This window comes from Lithobates pipiens, unplaced genomic scaffold (assembly GCF_037356315.1).
Source record: "Lithobates pipiens isolate NorthernLeopardFrog02 unplaced genomic scaffold, aLitPip1_a1.2 Scaffold_16, whole genome shotgun sequence".
Taxonomy (NCBI): domain Eukaryota; kingdom Metazoa; phylum Chordata; class Amphibia; order Anura; family Ranidae; genus Lithobates; species Lithobates pipiens.
This window is the reverse complement of record NW_027507748.1, coordinates 536,893,350-536,918,571: the sequence shown is the minus strand read 5'-3', so window position 1 is coordinate 536,918,571 and position 25,222 is coordinate 536,893,350. Positions and strand designations below refer to the sequence as shown.

At 44.3% G+C, this 25,222-nt stretch overlaps 1 protein-coding gene across 1 annotated transcript in view; it reads left to right on the top strand.

Moving 5' to 3' along the window:
• Positions 1-25,222, top strand: part of HTR2A (5-hydroxytryptamine receptor 2A) — a 187,493-nt gene that overhangs the window by 96,670 nt on the left and 65,601 nt on the right. The window contains exon 4 of the mRNA XM_077483254.1: positions 1,576-1,776. Coding sequence (XP_077339380.1) covers positions 1,576-1,776 — 201 coding nt within the window. The remainder of the gene's footprint in view (positions 1-1,575; positions 1,777-25,222) is intronic.

The following is a 25,222-nucleotide window of genomic DNA, read 5'->3' as shown; positions in this document are numbered from 1 at the left end:
TATAACTGATTTTGTGGTGAGTACAATTAAGGAGCTTTGGGCAAGTTGCAAACAGCAGATCTGGATGTTTCAGATTGGCCACGATTACAGTATCAGCTGTATAAGGAGTGCATTGTTAGCAATGAGTAAGCCAACTTATACAGGCATATCCCACTTTTAAGTACACGACTGGGTTTATTTACTAAAGCTGGAAAGTGCAAAATCAGGCTTACTTCTGCATAGAAACCAATGAGCTTCTAATCCCAGCTTGTTCAATTAAGCCTTGGTAATAAAACCTGGAAGCTTGTTGGTTTCTGTTCAGAAGTGAGCCTGATTTTGCACTTTCCAGCTTTAGTAAATAAACCCCAGATGATTCGAATCATGACCATTTCAGCAGGCTGATTGTACCAAAGTCTATCCATCGTTCAACTTGGGTACAACTAGCAGATCAGATTTATAGCATGCAATTATTGCCAGCAGCTACTGCTAGCAATAATCACTGTGTTCTCCCAGTGTCCCAATGTCCCAATCCCCCCCCCCATTTGTTCAAACACAATAGCTCAGTGGGAGGGATTCCCCCATCAACGCCTACTGTGGTTGCAGGAAGGGAAATCGCATCACCTTTAAAAAGAATGGAAGGACAGGTTCCCCTTGGGGTTTTCAGGCAGCGACAAGAAGCAGAAATAAATTTGTAAAAATATATTTATTTTATTAGTTCAAAGGCTTAATCTCCATCATAAATTTAAAATACGGACTCTGGTATATGTTATTACAGCATATCGATGGGTAAAGGATATATGCAACATTTGGTACAAAGATAGTTACAGGAACAGTTTACAAATACATCAATATTTCAAAAGCTACAAATAGCACCCATGCTACCCCAATGCATTTCGACCTCCAGGGTCTTCTTCAGGGGGGGGGGACAAAACCCAAGCAGAAGGGGTGATTATATTGTATATTCTGCAAATAGTCAAAAGAAAAAAGACTTTCAATAAAAAAGTTTTTTAGCCTACAAATTAGCTAATTATTATACCTTATTTCAGTAATATTTACCAGTTCCACCAAACCGTTACTGTTCAACCAGAGACTTTTATTAAAATCTGAAAAATAAATTAGTGCCTTCTCTCGAAGGGTCATCCTGGTACCGCTGCCCTGCTGTTCTAACCCACTTCATCCACCCACCAAACTGGGGGAAAGAAGGGGGGGGGGGGGGGAAGAGGAAAATGACTTCACAGGGGCATCGATCGCTAACTTGCAAGAATTGACAGTATCTGGAGTTTATTCAGGGGAACCAGAGGAACAGAAGAGGAGGTTCTTGGCACACCCTAGGTGGCATTGTATAAGGACATTTCATCTCTAGCTGATCTCTGATAAATTTTAGGAAGTGTAGCACCCATTACTTTATGTATAACATATTATAGAACTATCATTTTTATACTATAATATCCACCTTTTAATTCTTGTAAGCCTCAGGCAGAGTATTGAGTGCCTACATCATTCTTTTTCTTATGAATTAAGCATAAAATGAGTAGAGCAAATGATAACTGCATGAGAACATTCTAATAATGTAAATCTATTCCTTTTACCTCTCAGATTATGAATGGCCTTTACATAGAAAACTGTGTCCCATCTGGATTTATTTGGATGTACTGTTCTCCACTGCTTCTATCATGCACCTCTGCGCAATTTCTCTGGATCGGTACATTGCAATAAGAAACCCTATCCATCACAGCCGCTTCAACTCAAGAGCCAAGGCTTTTGCTAAAATAATTGCTGTATGGACGATATCTGTGGGTAAGTACCATCATATTTCAGGCATAGAAGCCTAATTATGAAGACAAACTGTGACAGAATAACAGCCACTAAACACATATCGGAGAGACATAGCAGACTGCTGTGTCTATAACTTTTTCTTTCAGCAACTTGTTTAATACGTTTGTTTTATTTTGCTGAAAGCGAAAATAAAGTCCTGTTCAGTTTATAATGGGAGAACAATTACTCATTAGTAAGTTCGTCCTTTTAATCTCAGGGATAAACATTGTTACTGTATTGGACTTATGTCTGCACAAAAAATATTCCCAAGAAAACAGATTTATGTTTTTGTTAGATAGTGCCTTGTTAAAGAGGAAGTAAAGCCTCTTAAAAAATAAAATACACCATGCAAGACAAAGGCATAATAAGCTAGTATGCATAGAATAACTTACCTGAGATCGAAGCCCATGCATCGGCCCTCGTTCGCCTCCTCCGACACCGTCATCTATCTCGGAGTGACTTCTGGGTATCACGCTCTGGCGCAGGGACTGGCCGGAGCCACAATGACGTCACTCCCACGTATGCGCGCTAGTGCCACCACTAACTGCATGATCGCCATTAGAAACGGCATGCTCGGTGCATCTGTGCCCAATGTCTACAGTGCATGCGCTCTAGACATCGGTGCCGCTACTTCTGCAAATATCTCCTTTTAGGTTTGGTAGATATTTTGTGCACCTACAGGTAAGCCTTAATCTAGGCTTACCTGTAGGTTAATGTGGTTGTAATGGGTTTACAACCACTTTAAATTATCCACCAACTTATATCTTTCAGGAATTCTTTGAGGGAATTTTCTGAATTTGGAATTCCTTTTGCTGGGTTTTTAGGATGAAACTATCCTCTTTTAAGTAACTAAATGACTACCAAGGTTCCTGTTGAATCAGCTTGTTAAAATTCTACGAGGAAGTAACTGAGAAATTGGATGGTGGACGTCCAACAGATGTACAGTCGTTTATGTAGATTTTGTGAAAGCATTTGATTCTATACCTCATAAACATTTCATTTATAAAATTAGGTCTGTTGGAGTTGATGAAATTGTATGTACATGGATAGGAAACTGGTTACATGAACGGGTCCAGAGAGTAGTCATAAATGACTTATTCTCTCAATGGTCTAAATTAGTGAATGATGTTCCGCAGGGTTCTGTCTTGGGGCAAGTGTTGTTCAATTTGTTTATTATTGATATAGAGTTGGGAATGAAAAGCTCAAAATCTGTGTTGACTGATGATACTAAATTATGCACAGAAATACATTTGGAACAAGATGTAGCATCAATACAGGAAGACCTTGATAATATAGGGGGTTGTGCAGGTACATAGCAGATGAGGTTCATTATGAGAAATGTAAAATTATGCCCTTGGGTACCAAATATTCACATGAAAAATGCACATTAAGAGGAATACCTGTGTTGGAAAAGGATCTGGTGGTGGCTGTAGATCACAGACTTAGTTTAGCATGCATTGTCAAGTGGAAGCTAACAAAGCTATAAAAAGACTCTAATTCAATAGATAAATCAATAAATCTACCCATTATAAAACACTGGTTTAGCATCATCTTCCAAATATATATAAAAAAAAGCCTATAATAACTGTGATAAACTGTTAGTGAAGTAAAAGTGTGGAACTCCCTCTCCCAAGAAGTGTTACTAGCTAAGAGTGTCGATAACTTCAAAAAACTTTTAAAATGTAGATGCCTTCCTCAGGTAGCAGAATATACAAGGCTATGAGAATAGTTAGGATAAAATCACACACACATAAGTTGAACTGGATAGACCTTGGTATTTTTTAACCTTTAAATGATGAAGCTAAACTATGTAACTATTCCCCATTTGATCTAGTGTTTTACTGAACTGTTGTATTGAGCCACGATGTGGAAAGCAGTTGAAGAAGTTGTGAAGAAAAAGTAAAGTTTCTAAACTGCCAATCTGAATTTGACTGGACATTTGTGGGCTCTCTCTCTAGGAAAGCGGTAGTTAGCCTATCAGTGGGCCACCATTGATGCTGTGTGGAGTATATGTGTTCCCCTTCTCCTGAAATGTACCATAAATCCCATGTCTGGTTGTCTCAAGGGCCTCAGTTTTGCATTGAGACCCTGGAGCTAGATGCCTTGAGCTACCTGCATGAAGGAAGACTTCAAAAAATTAAGTTCTAGAGACCAGTACTGACACTGTGAAGAAGTGAGCCCTGAGTTAGGATACTTCATTTCTGACTTGCCATAACTGCCTATCTAGGAAAGTAACCATTTTTCTGAATACAGCTTATCCAATCTGCAGTTACAGAATGATACAAGAACAAGAGAGGTGTTTGGTATCTTTGCAGGTCCCATCTGTACAGCAAGTGCTGGATTGTTGATGTCAGTTTCGGTTTCTCACTGTGGTAATGGAGAACTGATTAGGGTGTTCCTGGCCTGGTCTTTTAACACAATGTGACAAATAAAAACTACCGTACTTAAACCAGTGGCGGAGCTACTGAAAAGATCAGACTTCAGACGGGGCCCTGGAATTTTACCACCACGGGGGTGGGGTGACAGCAGGAAGGGGGTCTGCTGCAGGACATGTGAAACAGTGCTGTTGTAGGACCATAATAAAGGGCCTCCGGGGTCAGTTGGAGGGTCCCTGGGCTTAGAGGGAAGGGCCCCCGGCTGGGGGTCAGGGGGGCCCTTCATGGTTTCTTGCACCGGGCCTTGAAGGTTCTAGTTAAGCCTCTGCTTTGGATGGTGTCATGTTAGCCTCTATTTAGACCTGCAGGTGAAATAGTGTTGCACACATGACCAACTATGGGCTTGAAAGATTGGTTGAGTGCTGAAATAATCACACTGGCACCTGTAACAGTTATCGCTTACCCCTTTTATGCTGAGGTGCTTGAAAACTGCCCAAAAAACATTGGATGTTTTTGCTGCGCTTTTGCGGCCTTAGGGGTGCGCTATTTTAGGGTCACGTGTCTAATCGTAAAAAAACAAAATGGTTAAAAAAAATTTTTTGCAGTGCTTTTGACACACTTTTTGTGCGCTTTTCAGGCGCTATTGAAGTGCTTTCTATTCATTTCAATGGAGAGGGGCGTTTTTAAGCGCTCCAAGTATGCTCCAAAGATCAATCAGGAATTTTTTCACCGGCGTCAGCAGCCGTATCCACCGCCCACAGCCACTGAGGTGCCTGACCAGTGGTGGAGTGATCTGCAGCCTTGAGTGCTGCACCGGGGTCTGGGAGCCTGGACGTGTCTTCAGACATCGGGAAATCCCACCCACTGCTTCACCATGCAGCGCAATATGCCACCCAGACTTAGGTAGGACACTATTGTAAGGGGAGAGTGGGGAGGAGTGTATGGCAGCCAAGGAGTGAGTATCAGGGGGTGCAAGGCTATGCGGTCTCCTCTTGCTGTGTTTGGAGGACTGGTGGCAGCCCGCTCTGCTGGGGCTTGTAGTGCACTCTGTGGGGGGCTGAGATGTGGCAGCCTCTTATACTGGGACTTGTAGTGCCGTGCCCTCTGTAGGGGGCTAAGATGTAGCAGCCTCCTATGTTGGGTCTTGTAGTGCCTTAAACTGTGGGGGAACTGAGGAATCCTCAATCCCCCACAGATGACACTACAAGTCCCAGCAGAGCCATCTGCCATTCTTCAGTCCCCTGTAGTCTAGGGCACTAAAAGTCCCAGCATAGGAGGCTGCCATATCTCAGCCCCCCACAGAGGGAACTACAAGTCCCAGCAGAGTGGGTTGTCTTTTTTCAGTCCCTTATAGTCTAGTGCACTACAAGTCCCAGCAGAGCAGGCTGCTCTTACAGAACAGGAGAAGGAACTGGGGGGGGTTGTAATGGGAGGGGAGAGAAGGAGGCACAGGTTTGAGATGAGGGAGGTTTTTTTCTGAAAGTGAGGACTTATGCTGGGAGGGGGAGATGGGAGAGGATTTGTGATGAGAGGAAGGATTTATGCTGGGAGGGGGAGATGGGGGAGGATTTGTGCTAAGAGGGGGTATTTTCTGGGAGGGGGAGATGGGGAAGGATTTGTGCTGAGAGGGGGCATTTATACTGGGAGGAGGTGATGGGGGAGGATTTTTGCTAAAAGGGGGAATTTATGCTGGCAAGGGGAGATGGCAGAGGATTTATGCCGATAGGGGGAATGGGTGAGGATTTGTGCTGAGAGGGGTATTTATGCTGGGTGGGGGTGATGGGGAGGATTTGTGCCGAGAGAGAGATTTATGCCCCCCTCTCCCTTCTCACAGGATTTGATTGACAGCAGCAGGAGCCAATCGCTGTAATAACAGTGTAATCTGGAGTTCAGCTTCAATTTGTTTGCATATTTAAATCTACTATTACATATAATACTCCTCTACCCCTAGGCTGACAATGCTGATGTCCAAAGATGCCCCTATACACCTTAATCCAGAGTGGGGGCACTCTAATATACGAGATGTGTTACTGGCCAGATCACTGGGTGAAAACAGGCGGTTTGGATTTTGGTCCAATACCGCTAAACCGGTAAAACATGTTCTGCTTTTACAACTACAAAAAAACAACAGTTTTTCCCAATGTATAGGTTTTTGCAAAGTCCCTTTGCTTGTGTTTGGGTGTTTGGTCTTTGAAATATACAAGCTTCTATCTCAATGTATTGCTGAGCTGGAAAAAATATAGGGAATGTGATGTTTGTTAAAGATTTACTAAGTTACTACGTTTTTCTGATACACAAGCTAAGTTTGGACTAATCGAGCAAAAACAAAAAAATGTAAAATAAAAATGGCACTGTCTAACAATTTGCCTTTAAAACCAAGGTTTTAGTTGCACACTTTTGGAAACTACATGTGGAAACCAAAGTGCCTCATCAAGGCACCTCTGTAAAGTGCAGGCCTAACTCTTAGCCCCTGTACACACGGTCAAAAATTCAGACGGAAAAGGTCCGATCGGACCATGTTGTCGGATAATCCGACCGTGTGTGGGCTACATTGGACTTTTTCCGTTGGAATGTCCGACCAACAAAGTTTGAGAGCTGGATATAAAATTTTCCGACAACATGATCCGATCGGACTTTGTCCGATCGTTTGTAGAGAATTCCAAACGGACAAAGTGGCATGCATGCACAGATCAAAATACGAGACCAAAGCTATTGGCTACTAGCCGCAACGTAGTCCCGTTGCAACGAACGAACGTCATCACATTCCGAAATGATCGTATTTGGATGATTTGGACCGTGTGTAGGCAACACCAGTTTCGGACAAAATCCTTCGGAAAAAATCCGACGGATTTTGTTGTCGGAATGTCCGACCGTGTGTACAAGGTATTATATTTGAGCGTCTCCAAATTGAAGCATATATAGCAATGGCTAAATTAAGGGCCTAGAGGAAGCCGATTTATAACTATCTTTTGAAGTAAAGTGCTCATGCATGGGCTTTTCACAGTACAAACCCACAGAAAATAAATAAAAATAACAATGAAATATGAAAATATTTATATTTTATATTATAATTACATTTTATATTTTATTCTTATTTTTATTTTTTTATTTTTCTGTTTAATATTTTTTCTATATTTTTTCGTTTTGTTTTTAGAAATTAAATGTATAATAAAGTATTATTCTTGCAAATCGTAGGGGGCGCTTTGTGAGATGTGCTTTCAGCCCTTCGCATGTATTGGGCCACAGTGTAGCGAAATTGGTCCTTCATGGGCTTAATTATGGGAATATATGTTGACCTTATCATGTCTCTATTCTCTTTATATAACTGCGTGGTGGCGACATGTGTCCCAAGCCCCTGATGCCGGCATATGTGACGAAACGTATATGGTGGAGCCTGAACACATGCCAACCACGCATTCACAATTGATCACGGCCCTCTTTGTATCTGGTGGATGGACGTTTTACTAGCTAGAAGTGCTGGTCCTTTTGGTACTCGTATAAGTGCTTTTGTCTGAATACATTTCATATTTCATCTCTGGTCTTCACTATGGAGCTTATGTTTTCCTTTTTATTGTGGTGTGATGTGCAAATGGTCTTGAGACTCATATGTATGAGCATTGGTGTTTCTGTGGAGTGACGGATTGATTTTGATGATATCTCATCCCATTCTGATGTCAGTGTTGCTGTGATAATCTCTTGTTTTTGACCATAAAGCTAGTGATTCTATAGCTCTGATAAGTCTGCTTTCTCTGAGGTGGTGTGATGTGCTTGCTATTTTGGATCTGGAAGCTTTCCACCTTTTAGACTGAACTTTGATGAAATTCCTCTCTCTATGGATGTGCATGTCTTTGGAATCTTTTATCTTGCTTTATGGGTTCTTTCATGAACATATATATATATATATATATATAAATTGTTACTATTCATTAAATCATTTATTTATTGCACATATAAATGTGAAATATATATGTATATATAATTTTTTTTTTATTATAATTTTTTTTATTATTTAATGTATTATTTTTCACCATATACTGTAATGTATAGCTTCTTCTTTTTATATATATAGCACGTTTGTATACTTCGTATCTAAGTAGTGTGTTAACTGCTTATTTTGGTCTTATTTGGGCCCTAGCGCAAAATACTTTTCTCATTTATAAAAAAAAGCTTTGATTGTAGATATGCTTTTTTCTTTTTAATTGATGAATTGTGAATTTTTGATACATTTTGAAAATAGAAGTGCCTTGTTATGTGTGCACAATTGCAGCTTACTGTATATGCAGGTTAATACAATGCTATCATTGATAAAAATTCCTTTGCATCCTTGATACAGAAGATGATTCTACAACTTCTGTAGAATATTTTCAATATTTTCAGAACTTTCATCTCTATTTATAGCTGGGATGTGTGTCAGTTACTGTTCCTTTCCATTTTATTAAGATGTTTACCTCTGCTAAATTAATTAAACAATAACTAATGATTCATAATATATTCAATTCCCCAGTGAGCAATAATTCTTTGAAAATGCTTATTTTGTCTTGTACATAACTAACTATTTTAGGTTTTAATGTTTCCATTGCCAATGAATTTGGCAAGCAGACCACAATGATAAAACACTGTGTTTATTACATAAATTATTGCAAAATTTTCTTCAATAGCATTAAAACTTGAAAGAGATACTATAATAAACAGTATAGTTTATATTACATAGATAGCTTTGAATTGTGCAAACATAATGGGGTAAGAAATACATTTCATTATGCAATGTAAGATTACATTACATAAATATATTTATACATATAGTGATGAGTAAAGCCTTGTTCTGACAGCGAAAAAGTAAATATTTAAATTAGGTTTCCTTTTGTGAGAAAAATAAATAAATAAAGAAAACACGTGCATTGTATTTTTCTCTTCATTAAAAGAAGATAAAAAAAAAATACTATGCTAAGGTGTTAATTTACTAAAACTGAATTGTGCAAAATCTGGTGCAGCTCTGCATAGAAACCAATCGGCTTCCATTTTTTTTTGTACAAGCTTAATTGAACAAGCTGAAGTTAAAAGCTGATTGGCTACCATGCACAGCTGTATCAGCGTTTGCACACTTCTTTTTTAGTAAATCAACTCCTAAGGGGCTGGAAAGTAAAAGGTAAACATAAAACTCTATTTATATCTCTACAGATTCTCATTCATCCAGGTCACAGTCAGGGCTGGTGCTTCCACTAGGCAAACTAGGCAGCTGCCTAGGGCACACTGCCCCCGAGGGCGCAGCCACGGGCCGGCACTCTCTCTCTGGCAGTGTGAAAAGTCATGAAACATCATGAATTATTCTTGTGAGCCAAGGGAAGGGGTGGCAGTGGGGGAGGAAGGAGGGACAGAGAAAGATACTGAGTGTCTAGGGGGAGTTTCCAGCTTTAAAAAGGCAAGGCACATGTCAGTGACAGATTATCAGGTGAGATGGGAGATCTAAGCATTATTAGGATCGCTTATTTGACACCACGCAGTAGTGTAGCAGCCAGTGGTGGCCCGTCCATAGTGGGCGCTCGGGCACCGGCTCCCCAAGTTGTTTGGAAAAAAAAATTGTCACTTTAAGTGTGACCAGGCGTCGGACATGCGGCGGTCTACGGGAAGCTTCCCAGCCTGCAATCAGCTGATTGCAGGCTGGAAAGCTCATTTGACCTTGTTTAGGGCGCGTGCAGGGTGCAAGCTGTGCGCCCGCACACACTCCCACTCTACTAGGATTGGTCAGTATGCCCTACTTTAGGCATGGGATTGGCGCAGCGAGGACCGGAGGAGAGGACAATGGGCGGTCCTGTTTGCAACACTGTGGTAGGTGGAGTTGACTGGGACACGTGCAGTGGATTAGGTGAGGAACGCTCCATTAAAGGTAAGTTCTGGCCGCATCACTGCTGACCCCAGAGACACACTCATATGGAGTCTGCCGAGAAGGAGGTGGATAGGAAGTGATAGTGGATGGGATATGTGCGGACCGGCTGTCATCCTCTGTAGTCTGTTCCCTTACTGTGCCTCTGCTGCTAATAAATGCACACAGCCAGGGAACTCTGCATTTATGGTACTCCTCCTCTACCTGCCACCACTTCCCTGTCACTGTGCTGCTGGTATGAGAGAGAGTGGCCTGAAGAGATGGAAGCCAGCTCTCCTCTCGCTGTGGGCCGACCCCCTCCCCCTCACCTTGCTGCAGATCAGTGGCAAAAATGGGATCTGTGTAAACTCCGTTCACTCTCTGCTCTCCCCCACCCTCTGAGCCCTGGCAGTTCAGAATCTGATCAAATCAGAGGATAAAAGAGAAAGAGAGGGGTGGCAGAGAGGACTTGCATGCAGACAAGGAGGATTATGAGAATGGTAGACCTTACAGGAGCACTACAATATATATGTCTATGAAGGTCAATGTGTGCTGGACTTAGTCTGAGCCTGTCTGCTTGCACCAGAGTGAGGACAGACCTGCTGCTAGAGCTTGTCATGTGTGACCCAGAGGTGAGGGACCAAAGTAATAATTAAAGCTCCATGGGGGCTGTGATTGCTGATCTTTTTTGTTAAAATGCTTGCTGACTGGCTGTTATTTTGGTACCCATATATTCAGTACTGTGCATCACTGAGCAGGGACAAGTATACTGTTCAGAAAGTCTAAGAAGTGAGCAGAAGTACATATTTACTCACTCCCAGGTCAGTGATTGATGGTACTGAAGCAAAATTGTCAGCATTATTGTCATGGAACTGTCATTTTCAGAAGGAAAATCAGTGATGGGAGCATCCATAGTTTTCTTGTGACTGGTATCCTTTAATGTGTATTTATAATTAATATACCGTATCTGTGGTGCTGATCTATATACCGTATCTGTGGTGCTGATCTATATACCGTATCTGTGGTGCTGATCTATATACCGTATCTGTGGTGCTGATCTATATACCGTATCTGTGGTGCTGATCTATATACCGTATCTGTGGTGCTGATCTATATACTGTATCTGTGGTGCTGATCTGTATACCGTATCTGTAGTGCTGATCTGTATACCGTATCTGTGGTGCTGATCTGTATACCGTATCTGTGGTGCTGATCTATATAACATATCTGTGATCTGTATACTCTGTTCTGTGATGCTAAGCTGTATACTCCTGACATTATAGGTGGAAGCAAGTGGAATACAAGGGACGGAGTGGGTGGATTATATAAGGGGTGGGGCTAATGGGGAGTGGTCAAAAAGGAAGGGCGGGGTCTGCCCCCCCATCCTAAAACTTCACCAGCCGCCACTGGTAGCAGCTGCCATTCCTTCCAGTCCTCCTCTCAGTCCGTTACTGCAAGCCGGCTGGCGGCTTCTCATTGACACTGGGGCGTTCCAGTCCAGCATTTTTTCCCATTCAGAGCTGCGCAGGAAGGTCTGATGCCACGTGTGTGAGGGTGACCCAGCCATCACATGTGCAATGTCAATGATTACATCACAATCCCACAGCCTGCTCAGGTTCTAATGCATGCTGGCGCTGCTGATCTGTCAGTTTTGCTGGTGGTAGTGTCAGAATGATTAGGAACTGATGACATCCTCAGAGCAGTGGATCTATCACTGTGCGATCGCTCAGTTTGGGTGTCCTCTGTGTGGGTTGCCTGCTGTCACATTGTTTTATCTCCCCCCATTGCCTCAGGAATTCAAGCCTGGCATCTTTCACAGTGTGGATCCTCCACTCACTGCAACTGCCACCCTGCCAGCCATGGATACAGTTCGTAATGCAGACTTTGCCAGGGGACATACCTCAGCCCCACCCTGACAGCTGAATTAAAGTGCCCACCTGTGTATGGGCTGATAGCGTGATCACAGGGTTTGATTACTTCATACCGATCCCTGACAGTGAGACCATTATTCTCATTTGCAAATTGTGCTGGATTATTTTGGTAACTTTTATATCATTAACCTAAATCAAGGGTATTGGGTGAATTATGTACCTGTGTGTGTTTAGGACTATCAGTACCTGGGACCTACAGATAGTACATTGTAAAGCTGGATCAGTATGGCTGTTAAAAAATGACCTTCTGGAGCCCAAAAGAAAAATTTGTACTGGTGGCACTTTTTTTTGCAAATTAAAATAAATGTATAATTTTCATGTTGTTTTAATATTTTTTACTGTTTTTAAAACTGTTGTAGTTTTATTAATTTGAAGGGGCGCAAGTAGCTGGTCTTGCCCAGGGCAGAAAATAGTCTAGCACCGTGCCTGGTCACAGTATGACTTTTAGTAGTTAGGCCGCCTACACACGCGGGGACTGTTCGCTCAACTTTGTCCGTCAAACAGTTTCAGCGGACAGTCCGCTCAAAATTAGCATGGACGGACTTGCCCACACACGACGAACGAACAGTCCGCTGAAACGGTGCGCGATGACGTGAACGGCACGTACGACGGGACTAGAAAACGACGTCCTATACACTGCAATGCAAACTTCGGCGTGTAAATCCTTTCTGAGCATGCGCGGAACTTAGTTTGACGAACAAGCCTACACACGAGGGGACTGTTCGCTGAAACAAAGTTTCAGCGGACAGTTTTTCGGAAATTCCGAAAAACTTTGTTCAGCAGACTGTTCGCTGAAACTGTCCGCTGAAAGCCCACACACGAGCGGACTGTCCGCCGAAACACTGTTCAGCGGACAAAGTTGAGCAAACAGTCCCCGCGTGTGTACGCGGCCTTAGTTGCATTCAACTGAAGTTATTCTGTAATGTTGAAGCACTCATCCAAGTCTCAGTGGCTGAGAGTGATTAGAGAATGACAACATATAAACCACAGACTAATAGGCCTCTTATATTGTATAACCAGTAACAACAAAGAAAGACGAAAGGTAACCAGGTGAGCGTGCCTCAGTGCTATAATGCTGCGTACACACGACCGGCTTTCCTGTCGGAATAAACTACAAAGGTTTTTCCGGCAGAGTTCCGACAGAGTTCCGCTGAAACTGTCGTGCATACACACGATCACACCAAAGTCCGATCGTTAAGAACACAGTGACATACAGCATGTACGATGGGACTAGAAAAGGGAAGTTCAATAGCCAGTAGCCAATAGCCTCCGTCTCGTACTTGCTTCAGAGCAGGCATTGTTTTTGGTCCGTCGGAACAGCATACAGACAAGCGGTTTTCCCGATAGGAATTGGTTCCCTTGGAAAAATTTAAAACATGTTCTATTTCTAGGTCCATCAGAGTTTTCGTTAAAAAAAAAAGTCTGAAGAGGCATGCACATGATCGGAATATACGATGAAAAATTATGTCTGACTTTTTCTGTTGGACATTCCGCTCGTGTGTACACGGCATTACTTTCTATTAGGGTAATAGTGAACAATACAGCTCTCAATGGTAAAAGCCTAGAAAATACGCTAAGAAAACAGTATTTCAGAAATCATCATGTAAAAAATACCACGCAGTACCTGAGATTGACCTATGTTTGTTTATAAAGATAAAGTCTGAGAGTCTCTCAGGGTTCAAAAAATGAAAAAAAATATTTAAAAAAGGAGGGGGTGGGGGGGGAGAAAACTATTCCTAAAGCATCCTGATGTACAAGAGGACTGTACTCCCACCAAAACCACCATGTCCTAATTGCATAATCCAATCATCATTGTGCCATGGCATCTGGGATAAATGTTAATTGTTTAAGTTATTTGGCTATCAATTTGCCAGTGTAGAGGTGTTACAGAGGAAGTAAAAAACTAGGTTGTTGCCTGGATCAACCTTAATTATGTAATAGTAATATTTTGAAGTATATTAAGTGAACACCTGCATCTTCATCTAAATGAACCTCATAGGATGCAGTTCGGTTTGTCCTATAAGCATACAGAAAAAACTAAGAGAATAAAGTTCTCCTAAGAGGGTAAATCAAGACAGATTCAGTAAGTGAACAAGGAGGCAGCCTCCTTCCCCTAATGATGTCTGTGTATAAGAAACGCATTAGGCAGGGCTTGGTCTGTGACATCGACATGCATGACGACAGGACTCATGGTGGTGCTGTTTCTACTCTTTATATTGCTAATCTTTCCACTTTTTCATTCTTTTGCCCTTTTGTTCCTTTTACACTCTGTGCATGGTTGAGTGCTGCTTAATCAGGCAATGGGAAAATATAGCTGTAACAGCCAGGTGCGATTGATCTCAACTCCCTGAGATCAAAATATCTGGTAAGGAGTTGTGGAGCACTGGTGGCACACCTGTGGAGCACAGCGTGGCTTGCAGTGTTTTGCATTTGGTAATATACTTCTTTCGCAAGAATATTTCATGATATTTGATTGCAAGATTTGTTTTTCCTTATTGGAACTTAAATTTTTACTTGTGGACTTTATCTGCATATTCATTTATCTTTTGGATATATTTTCTGATCATTTTCTTTGCACGGTAATCACTAATAAATATAATTTTTCTATTGGCATGGTTTCCTTTGTCACTTTGGTAATTTGGACAGATTTATTTGATTTAAAAGAGAAGTCTGGGATTTTTATTTTATTTTAGAATCATACTTACCTAATGGGATGCAACATCGGTCCAATGCTGAGAACTGAGTGATCAAACACCGCTGATCGCTTGATTCTTATAGCTCCCTGAGCAGATAGCTGGTGTCTCTCAGTCACTGCTGTCTGCCCCTCCAGTGCTTACTGGTGCACTGGATTGTGGAGGGTGTGGGAGCGGCTGGCTCTGGCTCTCATTAGCTCGCTGAGAGGCTGAGTCAGGTGCCGGTCCAGGCAGGTGGGCGGATCCCGACTATATGGTCGCAATCTTTCCGGAGTCTGGACCAGCTCTGTGATTCAGCCGACAGCCAGCTTTAGCTTGCTGTCTGCTGAAAACAGGTCACAGGAGTGCAGAACGAACTGCATTCATGTGATCCACAGGAGAAGTACAGCCAAACAAGCCTTTGCTGTACTTCTCCTTTAAAGTGATAGTGCACATATTTGTATTTGTTTAGATAACCAGTTTGTTTCCTCTGTCTTAAAGGAAATGCCTACTGAGGAAAATACATAGGCTACTATTATTGAACTCTCCTTAAAAATAAAAATAGCTGCCTGGCTGCTATATTGTTCATATGGCTTCAATAGATTCTGAGTCACTTATCCAGTGCGTATGATGTGTCCAGATCAGGAGGTCTGAATTTGCTTTGATTTTACTTGCTGCATAATTGTAACTTAATCAGTGAATCAGAAAGTGTTAAAAACAGGGACAGCCAAGAAACTAGAAATTGTTTAGACAGAAGGCAGCCATGGACTTCACACTTCTTTTGGCATAGATTGATTTTCTGTGTAGAAAAAACATTGCATAATTCAAAACTGGATAAATAAATCTCCATCTATGCCTATTTACCTTTTCTGCAGTGCTTCTGAGCCTCTCAATATAAAATGTCATCCTACCTTTAATGTTTTTAAAAAAAAAGTAAAGCTTTCAATCAATACCACCTCTGCATTTTACTTTCCTTTCCACCACTTTCAGGATCTTTCTGGTCTTTCCTATCATATGTTTACTGCTGCTTCATCAGGGAAACCAGAAAGGCATCTGAAAAATTATTCAACAGCATATTACAATACAATTCATTGCATCATTATGAATGAGTATCACCATTGATGTGTTATAGAGGCTTAACATAATAGAATTTTGTGCCAAACTTGCATGATTTGCTGCAATCCAAGGGGACAGCCCACATGCAACACACCAATCAACCATTACTAAAAGAGGCAGGAGGCGTCAATATGGGCATCAGACCATCCAGAGGGGGAAAGAGAAGCTGCGACTGGCCAAACCACATCCCCTGCAAAAATTAGATATCTCATAACTAAACTAATAACCACTAGCTTTTCCTAAAAACTAGGCTTAGAACCACCACAAACATTTTGTGAACTGCCAAATCAACCCTCAGTCATACCCATAGTAAGCCACTAAACCACAGCAATGGCGATGCCCGCTTGTAATGATGCAATAAATAATATTTTTTTCAGATTTCTTAATGGTTTTCCTGATGAAGCAGCAGTGAGCTGTGAAACATGTTAGAATCAACCACTTAATTCCCTGACCATCAACCATTTTTAGTTATCCAATACTTGTTTTATGATGACTGTATTTTATGGTTATTATTTATTTAATGGTTGTATAAGACCTTTGAGATCTGTTAATGTATCTATGTAATAAACTTTCTGTTTTAAACTTTATTGTGCTACCTCACTCTTAAATTACACAGCCGAGAAAGTCCCTTAGGGGGTTTTCCCCTTCTCTTTTTCTTCACCAAGTGAAAATAGAAGAAATAAAGCCTAATAAAGATAACAAATGCAGCCATCACATCTAAAAAATAGTAAGCTGCAATACAATCAATGTTTGCTTTTGGGTTGAATGCTACTTTAATGCTACAAACGCTACAGAGGGTGAAACTTTAAAGAAATAATAAATAAGTATGATTTTCAGACTAAGCAGGCTCCATTATGTTTGTTTGCATACCATTCTTTCATACTCTGTGCTTGCCTAACTGGCCTTTACTGTATTTTTTTGCTGTTGCTAGTGTGTTGCTAGTGTGCTTAGTTCCATCACCATTTACAGTCACAGTGTCTTAGAGCTGCTTTTACATACAATCCAATGTAATTTAATCGTAAAATTGATCCACAGCAAAATAAAACACAACCTCCCTTCATCAGGGCTTAAGAATTGTAATTGTACAATAGATTCAGACATGCAGACACCAGAAAAAAACACTGTTATTTATTGCTTTGAGCTGTTTCAGGAGGGTAGGTTATGCCAATGCTAGTGGACATATGTTTTGTGCTGTCATTGGATTGTATGTACAGTATGTGGATTCTCAACTTTGGCTGCTGCCAAACCGGAGACAGTGTACCCAGGGACAGGGGCAGACAGACAACTCATGGGGCCTCCGGGCAATAGGAGATTATGGGGCCCCCAGGCAATCAGAGATTATGGGGCCACACAGGTTTATTATTATTCATTATTATTATTCACGATTTATATAGCGCCAACAGTTTATGCAGCGCTTTACAATGTATATGGGGACAACATAATTACAGTACACTACAAAAGGTACAGGAGGGCTCTGCTCATAGAGCTTACATTCTAAAGGGAGGGGGTTACACATACGTGTACACACAGTATACACAGACATGTTTCTATTGGCTGAGAAGGTACTGGAGAGGCGGGGCAGCTATAATCTCAGGATTTTTGGACCAAAAGGATGTCGGTAAGGGACATTTCAGAGACAGATGTAAAAAAGACACAGATTTTTTTAATACTGTGCCTGGTTTTACTGAGGCTGGCAACCCTGATGTGGCCCCCTAGTGTCAGCAGATTACCGGCTGTGTTGACATCACGTGATCAGCAGGTCATTGGCTCACAGCTGATCACGGGGTAAGGGGTTGGGATTGACCCCTTACTCCGATCTGTGATCCAGCGAGTCTCATAAACTCGCTGATCACAGAGCACGCCGTGCACACCCTTCATGAGGCACACAGGCTGCTCATCCTTAGGACAATGTCCATAGATGTCGTCCCGGCAATGCAGTTCCACGCTGTAGCCGTCATTCGGCTATAGCGCGGATCTCTAGAGATTAAAACAATCTACTGAGCTGGCCAGAACCAGCCCTTGAGGGAGTCTATTTGTCAGGGATCCGCTCGTCCTGCGCGATCGGCTCTCCGTGCGCGCGTGCACGTTCGTGCAGCGGGTCGTCGTAGGCACGAGCGTCTTCCAACGCGCGCGCGTGCACGCCGTTCGTGTGTGCGCGCGGTACACGCACGCACGGGCGAGCGTTAGCACGATTGGCGCCAGTGGCCCTTTTTAAAGGCACAGTTGCAGCAGCTCTGTGCTGTCTCGTCTGCAGCTCGTGCCTGTGTATACCTGCTTGTCTACCTGCTACCTACCTGATATCCGACCCGGCTCCGTCTGACCTTGTTGACCTCTCCTGCTCCGACCCCGGCTTGTTTGACCCTTCTTGAACTGATCTCCTGTTGCCGAACTCTGCTTGTACCTGACACCTCTGCTTGTTCCTGCATCGCTACCTTGTATCCTGAGGACCCATCCAACCTGATCCGGTGGCCTGCAGTCCTCAGCCTTCCTACTACTGAGAGTCCCTGCTCCTGAGAACCCTCATCTCCGGATACCTGCTACTGCTCCTGGCTGGACTCTCCTACCCCACTGCGCTCCGGTCTCCCTGTTCCCATTCCAGCGAGACCAGAACCAGAGCCGTAAGAGAGGTCCCCTTCTACTAAGACAGACTCAATACCTGAAGTTCCTAACAGTACGAGACAGCCATGTCTGAGTCTGCAGAAGGGGCCTCCGCCATGAAGGAGATTTGCTCTCACCTTGCGGCTCTCACCCAGGCCGTGAAATCCCTTCAAGACGGCTACACCAGATTGGAAGAGCGGGTCCAACATCTCTCCATTTCGGGATCCCCGGACACTGCACCTCAGTCTCCTCCAGTCCAGCCTGCAACTCATCCGGCAGTCGTGATGCTTCCACCTGAGCCTAGGGTTCCCATTCCGGAAAGATTCTCTGGGGACCGTTCCAAGTTTCGGGGTTTTCGTAATGCCTGCCAGCTTTACTTTGCCCTCCAGCCCAGGACTTTTTCACTGGAAGCAACTAAGGTGGGATTTGTCATTTCTCTCCTGCAAGAAGAACCTCAGTCATGGGCCCACCATCTCCTGGAGAATGACAGTCCTCTTACTCAGACTCTCTCTGCCTTCTTTGAAGGGATGGCACAACTTTATGATGACCCCCAGCGGACTGCCACCGCAGAATCCGCATTAACTGCGCTCCAGCAAGGCCGTAGGACGGCCGAGGACTATGTCTTGGACTTTAGGCGCTGGAGTGCAGATACCTTATGGAACGAGTCGGCCCTTAGACACCAATTTCGCATGGGCCTGTCTGAAGGCCTCAAGGACGAACTAGCCCGAGTTGGTATCCCAGATGCCTTAGAGGACTTAATTGCTCTAGCCATCCAGATCGATCGTAGACTCCGTGAGCGGAAGGCCGAACGCTCTTCTCAACCTCTGAGACCTGCCTGGATGACCGCCAGAACCCCGTCTCCCAATCCGTTCTTCTCTCCGCCCTCTCAAAAGGGGCCTGCCAGTACCTCTCTTGCTCCCGAGGAACCTATGCAGCTTGGACTACTCCGACCTACTCTGTCTCCGGAGGAGCGTGCCCGTCGTCGACATATGAACTTGTGTCTATACTGTGGCGGCTCCGGACATTATGTGGCCAACTGCCCTGTGAAGCCTCGTAAGTGCCTCTCTTCTGTGTCCCGCAGTTTCGTTAACTCATCTTCCAACTCTCTACATGTTGCCCTTCTGCTTTCTTTTCAGCTTCATGGAAGAACGATCCACGTCAAAGCCATCCTTGACTCCGGAGCCTGCGGTTGCTTCATCGACGCTGCCTTCACTAACCTGCATTCCATTCCACTTCAGCCGAAATCTCATGGACTTTCTATCTTCTTGGCCGATGGTTCTCAGATCAAGTCCGGCCGGGTCACTCATGAGACCCTTCCTCTACCCACCTCCACCTCCTGCCGACATACGGAACTACTAACTCTTGATGTCATTTCATCACCACTCTTTCCTGTGATTCTGGGCATACCATGGCTGCAAGCCCACAACCCCTCCATTGACTGGTCCTCTGGGGAGGTAAGATTCCTCTCCACCTACTGTCAGGACCACTGCCTCTCTGGGGCTCCTGCACAATCCAGAACACTCCTCTGTCTAGATCCAGACCTGGACCTATGTCAATCGGTTCCAGAGCCTTATCATCAGTTTCTGGATGTCTTCAGTAAACGGGGGGCTGACTCCTTACCTCCGCATCGTCCTTACGACTGCCCCATTGAGCTCCTCCCTGGGGCTGAGATTCCCTTTGGACGTGTCTACCCCTTATCCGAGAAGGAGCAGGAGGCTCTGAAGGCATACATCTCCGAAAACCTCAAGAAGGGGTTCATCCGTCACTCCACATCCCCTGCCGGGGCTGGGATATTTTTCGTCACTAAAAAAGACCAGACCCTCCGACCCTGTGTAGACTATCGGGAACTGAACAGAGTCACGATTAAAAACCGCTATCCCCTACCTCTGATCCCAGAACTTTTTCAAAAATTGAGATCGGCTGTTATTTTCACCAAACTTGATCTGAGAGGAGCCTATAACTTGGTCCGTATACGAGCAGGCGACGAGTGGAAGACTGCGTTCCGAACTCGTTTTGGGCATTACGAGTATCTGGTGATGCCTTTTGGATTGTGCAATGCCCCAGCCACCTTCCAGCACTTGATTAATGATGTCTTCCGGGACTTCCTGGACATTTTTGTCATCGTTTACCTTGACGATATCTTGATCTTCTCCAGGTCCCTGGAACAGCACCGGGGGCACGTCAGCAGAGTTCTACTTCGGCTCAGGCAACATGGACTATACGCCAAGGCCGAGAAATGTAAGTTCGAGCAACAAGAGATCCAATTCCTTGGCCTTGAAATCTCCCCAGCAGGCGTCAGGATGGATCCGCAAAAGGTCGCTGCTGTTCTCGAGTGGCCAGCCCCCACCGACAAGAAAGGCGTCCAGCGCTTTGTAGGCTTCGCCAATTTCTACAGAAAGTTTATTAAAGGGTTCTCGGCCATTATCTCCCCCATCACCCAGCTTACTAAGCAGAATATGCGCTTTCTTTGGAGTCCTGAAGCCCAGGTCGCCTTCGAAAGACTCAAGGACTTGTTCACCTCTGCCCCCATCCTCAGTCATCCGGATCCATCTAGACCCTATATTCTGGAAGTAGACGCCTCCGAGATAGCAGTAGGGGCGGTGGTCTCCCAACGCTTTGGTAAAGACGACCTGATGCACCCCGTAGGGTTCTTCTCCCGAAAACTCTCTCCAGCGGAGAAGAATTATGATGTAGGAGATCGGGAACTACTTGCCATTAAATCGGCCTTGGAGGAGTGGAGATACTTACTGGAGGGGGCGGTACACCCCGTGCTCATCTACACGGATCACAAAAATCTCGAATACCTCCGCACCGCTAAACGACTGAAACCTCGGCAGGCCCGCTGGGCCCTCTTTTTCTCCCGATTCAGTTTTCACATCACCTATCGCCCTGGATCAAGAAACACCAAGCCGGATGCACTCTCTCGCATGTTTGACAATCCTAAGGACTCTGCACCTCCGGATACTATCCTCCCTGCTAACTCCTTTCTTCTCATCCAACCGGGCCTAGTTTCTCTGCTCAAGAGTGCCTCTTCCACATCTTCCTGTCCCCCAGGAATCTCATTAACATCCAGAGAGGGCCTGCTCTGGAAAGACAACCTAATCTTCGTTCCTGAGGAGGTGAGAGTTAAGGTTTTGGGGCTCCTCCATGACCATCCACTCGCGGGTCACTTTGGTGTCCGCAAGACCTTAGAGCTGATACAACGTTCCTTCTGGTGGCCAGGCATGAGGGAGTTCTGCAAGCAGTACGTGAACTCTTGTCCAGTATGTTGCCGGAATAAGATTCCCAGGAATCGGGCCTGGGGCCTGCTTAAGCCTCTCCCCGCACCCGACCGCCCCTGGCAGATGATTACTATGGATTTCATCGTAGAACTCCCCCCCTCTGAGAACTGTACCGCCATCTTTGTTGTGTGTGACCGTCTGTCTAAGATGGCCCACTTTCTTCCCTTGAAGGGGACTCCTTCTGCTACCGAAACGGCTCACGTTTTTATTAAGGAAATAATCAGGCTTCACGGGGTCCCCACCAACATTGTATCTGACAGAGGGGTGCAGTTCACCTCCCGTTTCTGGAGAGCCTTATGCGGAGCTCTGAAAATTGAATTGGCCTTGTCCTCCGCCTACCACCCACAGACTAACGGGCAAACAGAACGCACCAACCAAACCCTCGAACAGTATATCAGATGTTTTTCTTCCTTTGTCCAGGACGATTGGGTTTCCCTGTTACCTTTGGCGGAATTCGCCTACAACAATGCCAGCCATGCTACCACCGGGCAGTCCCCGTTCTTTTCCAATTACGGTTTTAACCTGTCTTTTCTTCCCGATATCCCTACAGAATCGCATGTACCAGCAGTTCAGGACACAGTATCCTTTCTTCAGCAGAACAACCGGATCCTGCAGGAGGCTATAACCAAGGCTCAGGCTGACAGCAAGAAGAGTTTCGATCAAGGAAGAAGGGGAGAGTTGATCCTTCAAGTCGGGGACCAGGTATGGCTGTCTTCCTCTAATTTAAAATTAGCATGTCCCTCCAGGAAGTTGGCACCAAAGTTTCTGGGTCCATTTCCCGTTAAAAGGAGGATTAACGAGGTATCTTATGAGTTGTCTTTACCCGATTCCATGAGAATACATCCAGTCTTCCATGTAGCTCTACTCAAGCCTGTCATACCTGACCCCTTCCCTGGTAGAGGAACAAGACCACCCGATCCTGTGCTGATTGATGGCAGTGAGGAGTTCGAAGTGGAGGCCATCTTGGATTTCAGAAGACGACGGGGACAAGGTCAGTTTCTGATTAAGTGGAAGGGCTATGGCCCAGAGAGTAATTCATGGGAACCTGCTACTAACATACATGCCAATAGACTAATACAGGCCTTCTTTGCTGCACACCCAGAGAAAAGACCTACTAGGGGCACCCGGAGGTTGCCCCTTGTGGGGGGGCAATGTCAGGGATCCGCTCGTCCTGCGCGATCGGCTCTCCGTGCGCGCGTGCACGTTCGTGCAGCGGGTCGTCGTAGGCACGAGCGTCTTCCAACGCGCGCGCGTGCACGCCGTTCGTGTGTGCGCGCGGTACACGCACGCACGGGCGAGCGTTAGCACGATTGGCGCCAGTGGCCCTTTTTAAAGGCACAGTTGCAGCAGCTCTGTGCTGTCTCGTCTGCAGCTCGTGCCTGTGTATACCTGCTTGTCTACCTGCTACCTACCTGATATCCGACCCGGCTCCGTCTGACCTTGTTGACCTCTCCTGCTCCGACCCCGGCTTGTTTGACCCTTCTTGAACTGATCTCCTGTTGCCGAACTCTGCTTGTACCTGACACCTCTGCTTGTTCCTGCATCGCTACCTTGTATCCTGAGGACCCATCCAACCTGATCCGGTGGCCTGCAGTCCTCAGCCTTCCTACTACTGAGAGTCCCTGCTCCTGAGAACCCTCATCTCCGGATACCTGCTACTGCTCCTGGCTGGACTCTCCTACCCCACTGCGCTCCGGTCTCCCTGTTCCCATTCCAGCGAGACCAGAACCAGAGCCGTAAGAGAGGTCCCCTTCTACTAAGACAGACTCAATACCTGAAGTTCCTAACACTATTCTATATTTTTACAGCTCTTACTGTGAAGAAGCCTTTTCATACTTGAAGGTTAATTCTATTCTCCTTCAGACATAAAGAGTGCCCCCTTGTCCTCTGTGAGGAACTTAAAGTGAATAACTCTACACCAAGTTCACTATATGGACCACATGTTGGCCATATAAGTAGGTAAATGAAACAACGGGTAAAGGGACGATAGAATGATGAGCTTGCAGGGGACATAGCCAGGGAGAGGTTACGTATTGCAGTATTGCATTATTTTCTGAAATAAGAGCCAAGAAAAAAAAACTGGAATTGACGTTTAACTATTTTTGGTGGTCTAACAGGGTCACTATTTAAATAAGCCACAGCAAAACATTTTTGATCTCACAATAAGCTATAAAACATGATCATGAATTATTCATGAAAAAAACAAAACAATATAAAGTTTAAAACCCTTTAATGCTCCATCGAAATTGCTTATATGTTTATCAAGGACAATACTACAGCTTAAAATGTAAGTGCTTAGTGACAAGTGAGATTTATACTCCCTGGCGCTAACATTCATTGGTGGTTCAGTTTTTGAAGAAGTAAAAACAAAAATGTTGACATTCTAAGTAGGACTCACAAAGCACTAATGCTCTAAGGTGCAAAGGGATTTCACATTGCTACTTACACTAGATGACCTAAATCTTGTGCTTCCGTATCCCTCCTCCCCCGTGCTTCGTGACTCACGCCTTAGTGTGTTTTCGCATGAAAGAGAAAACTGATAAAGATAGCAAAGGAAAAAAATGACGATTTTGGAAAGATAACAAGACAGAGAAAGATCTTTTGAGGACTGTTATGTGATGCTGAACATAAAAGCAGCACTAAGGAACAAGAAAATATGAAAGTGTAATTCAGAACAAAAAGCCACTGCTGAAGCAAAATGTTGACATTGCTTGGGGAAAAAATATAACTTCTTAAAGTCTGAAGAGATGGAGCTTAAAGCTTAAAGAGGAGTTTTTTTAATAGGTTTTCTACATACAGTGGGTATAGAAAAGAATCAACCCCTTTAAAATAATCACATTATTGCTTTGCAGCCTGAAATAAAGACAGACACAGTCTTTGTTTAATACAGCTGTATACGTATAAAATACAAGTAAAAGATATAACACCAACATGTCAGAAAATAGTTGGAAAAGGGATCACCCTCTTGCGTCAGTGTTTTGTTGAATCACCCTTTGCTTTAAAGTGGTTGTAAACCCTTACAAACCACTTTGACCTACAGGTAAGCCTAGATCAAGGGTTACCTGTAGGTCCAAGAAATATCTCCTAAGCCTATACGGTTTAGGAGATATTTACCTGAAGACAGCCAACCGCTGTCTACGGCGCATGTGCCGTAGACAGTGGCGCGCAGGCGCACTGGGTAAGCCGCAGATCGCGGCGATATGCTGTGAGTGTCGGCTCCCGTGCGCATGCGCGGGAGTGACGTCATCGCTGCTCCGGCGAATCACAGCGCCGGAGCAGCGAGACCCACGGAGACCCACCAAGAAGATGGACGCTCGGAACTACAGGGGACAGCGGTGACTTCGCTGGCTCCTGTGTCAGGAAAGTGACACATAATGGACTACTATACGATGCATAGTAGTCCATTATGCTTTACCTTTGCAGGGAATCAAAGAGGAAGTAAACCCATAAGGGTTTACTTCCTCATTAATTACAGCCTTTAGGCTGTTGGGATATGTCTTTACTAACTTTGCACATCTAGACTTTGCAAATTTTGCCCACTCTTCTTTGCAGAACTGCTCAAGTTCAATTAAATATCATGGTGACCACTTGTGGA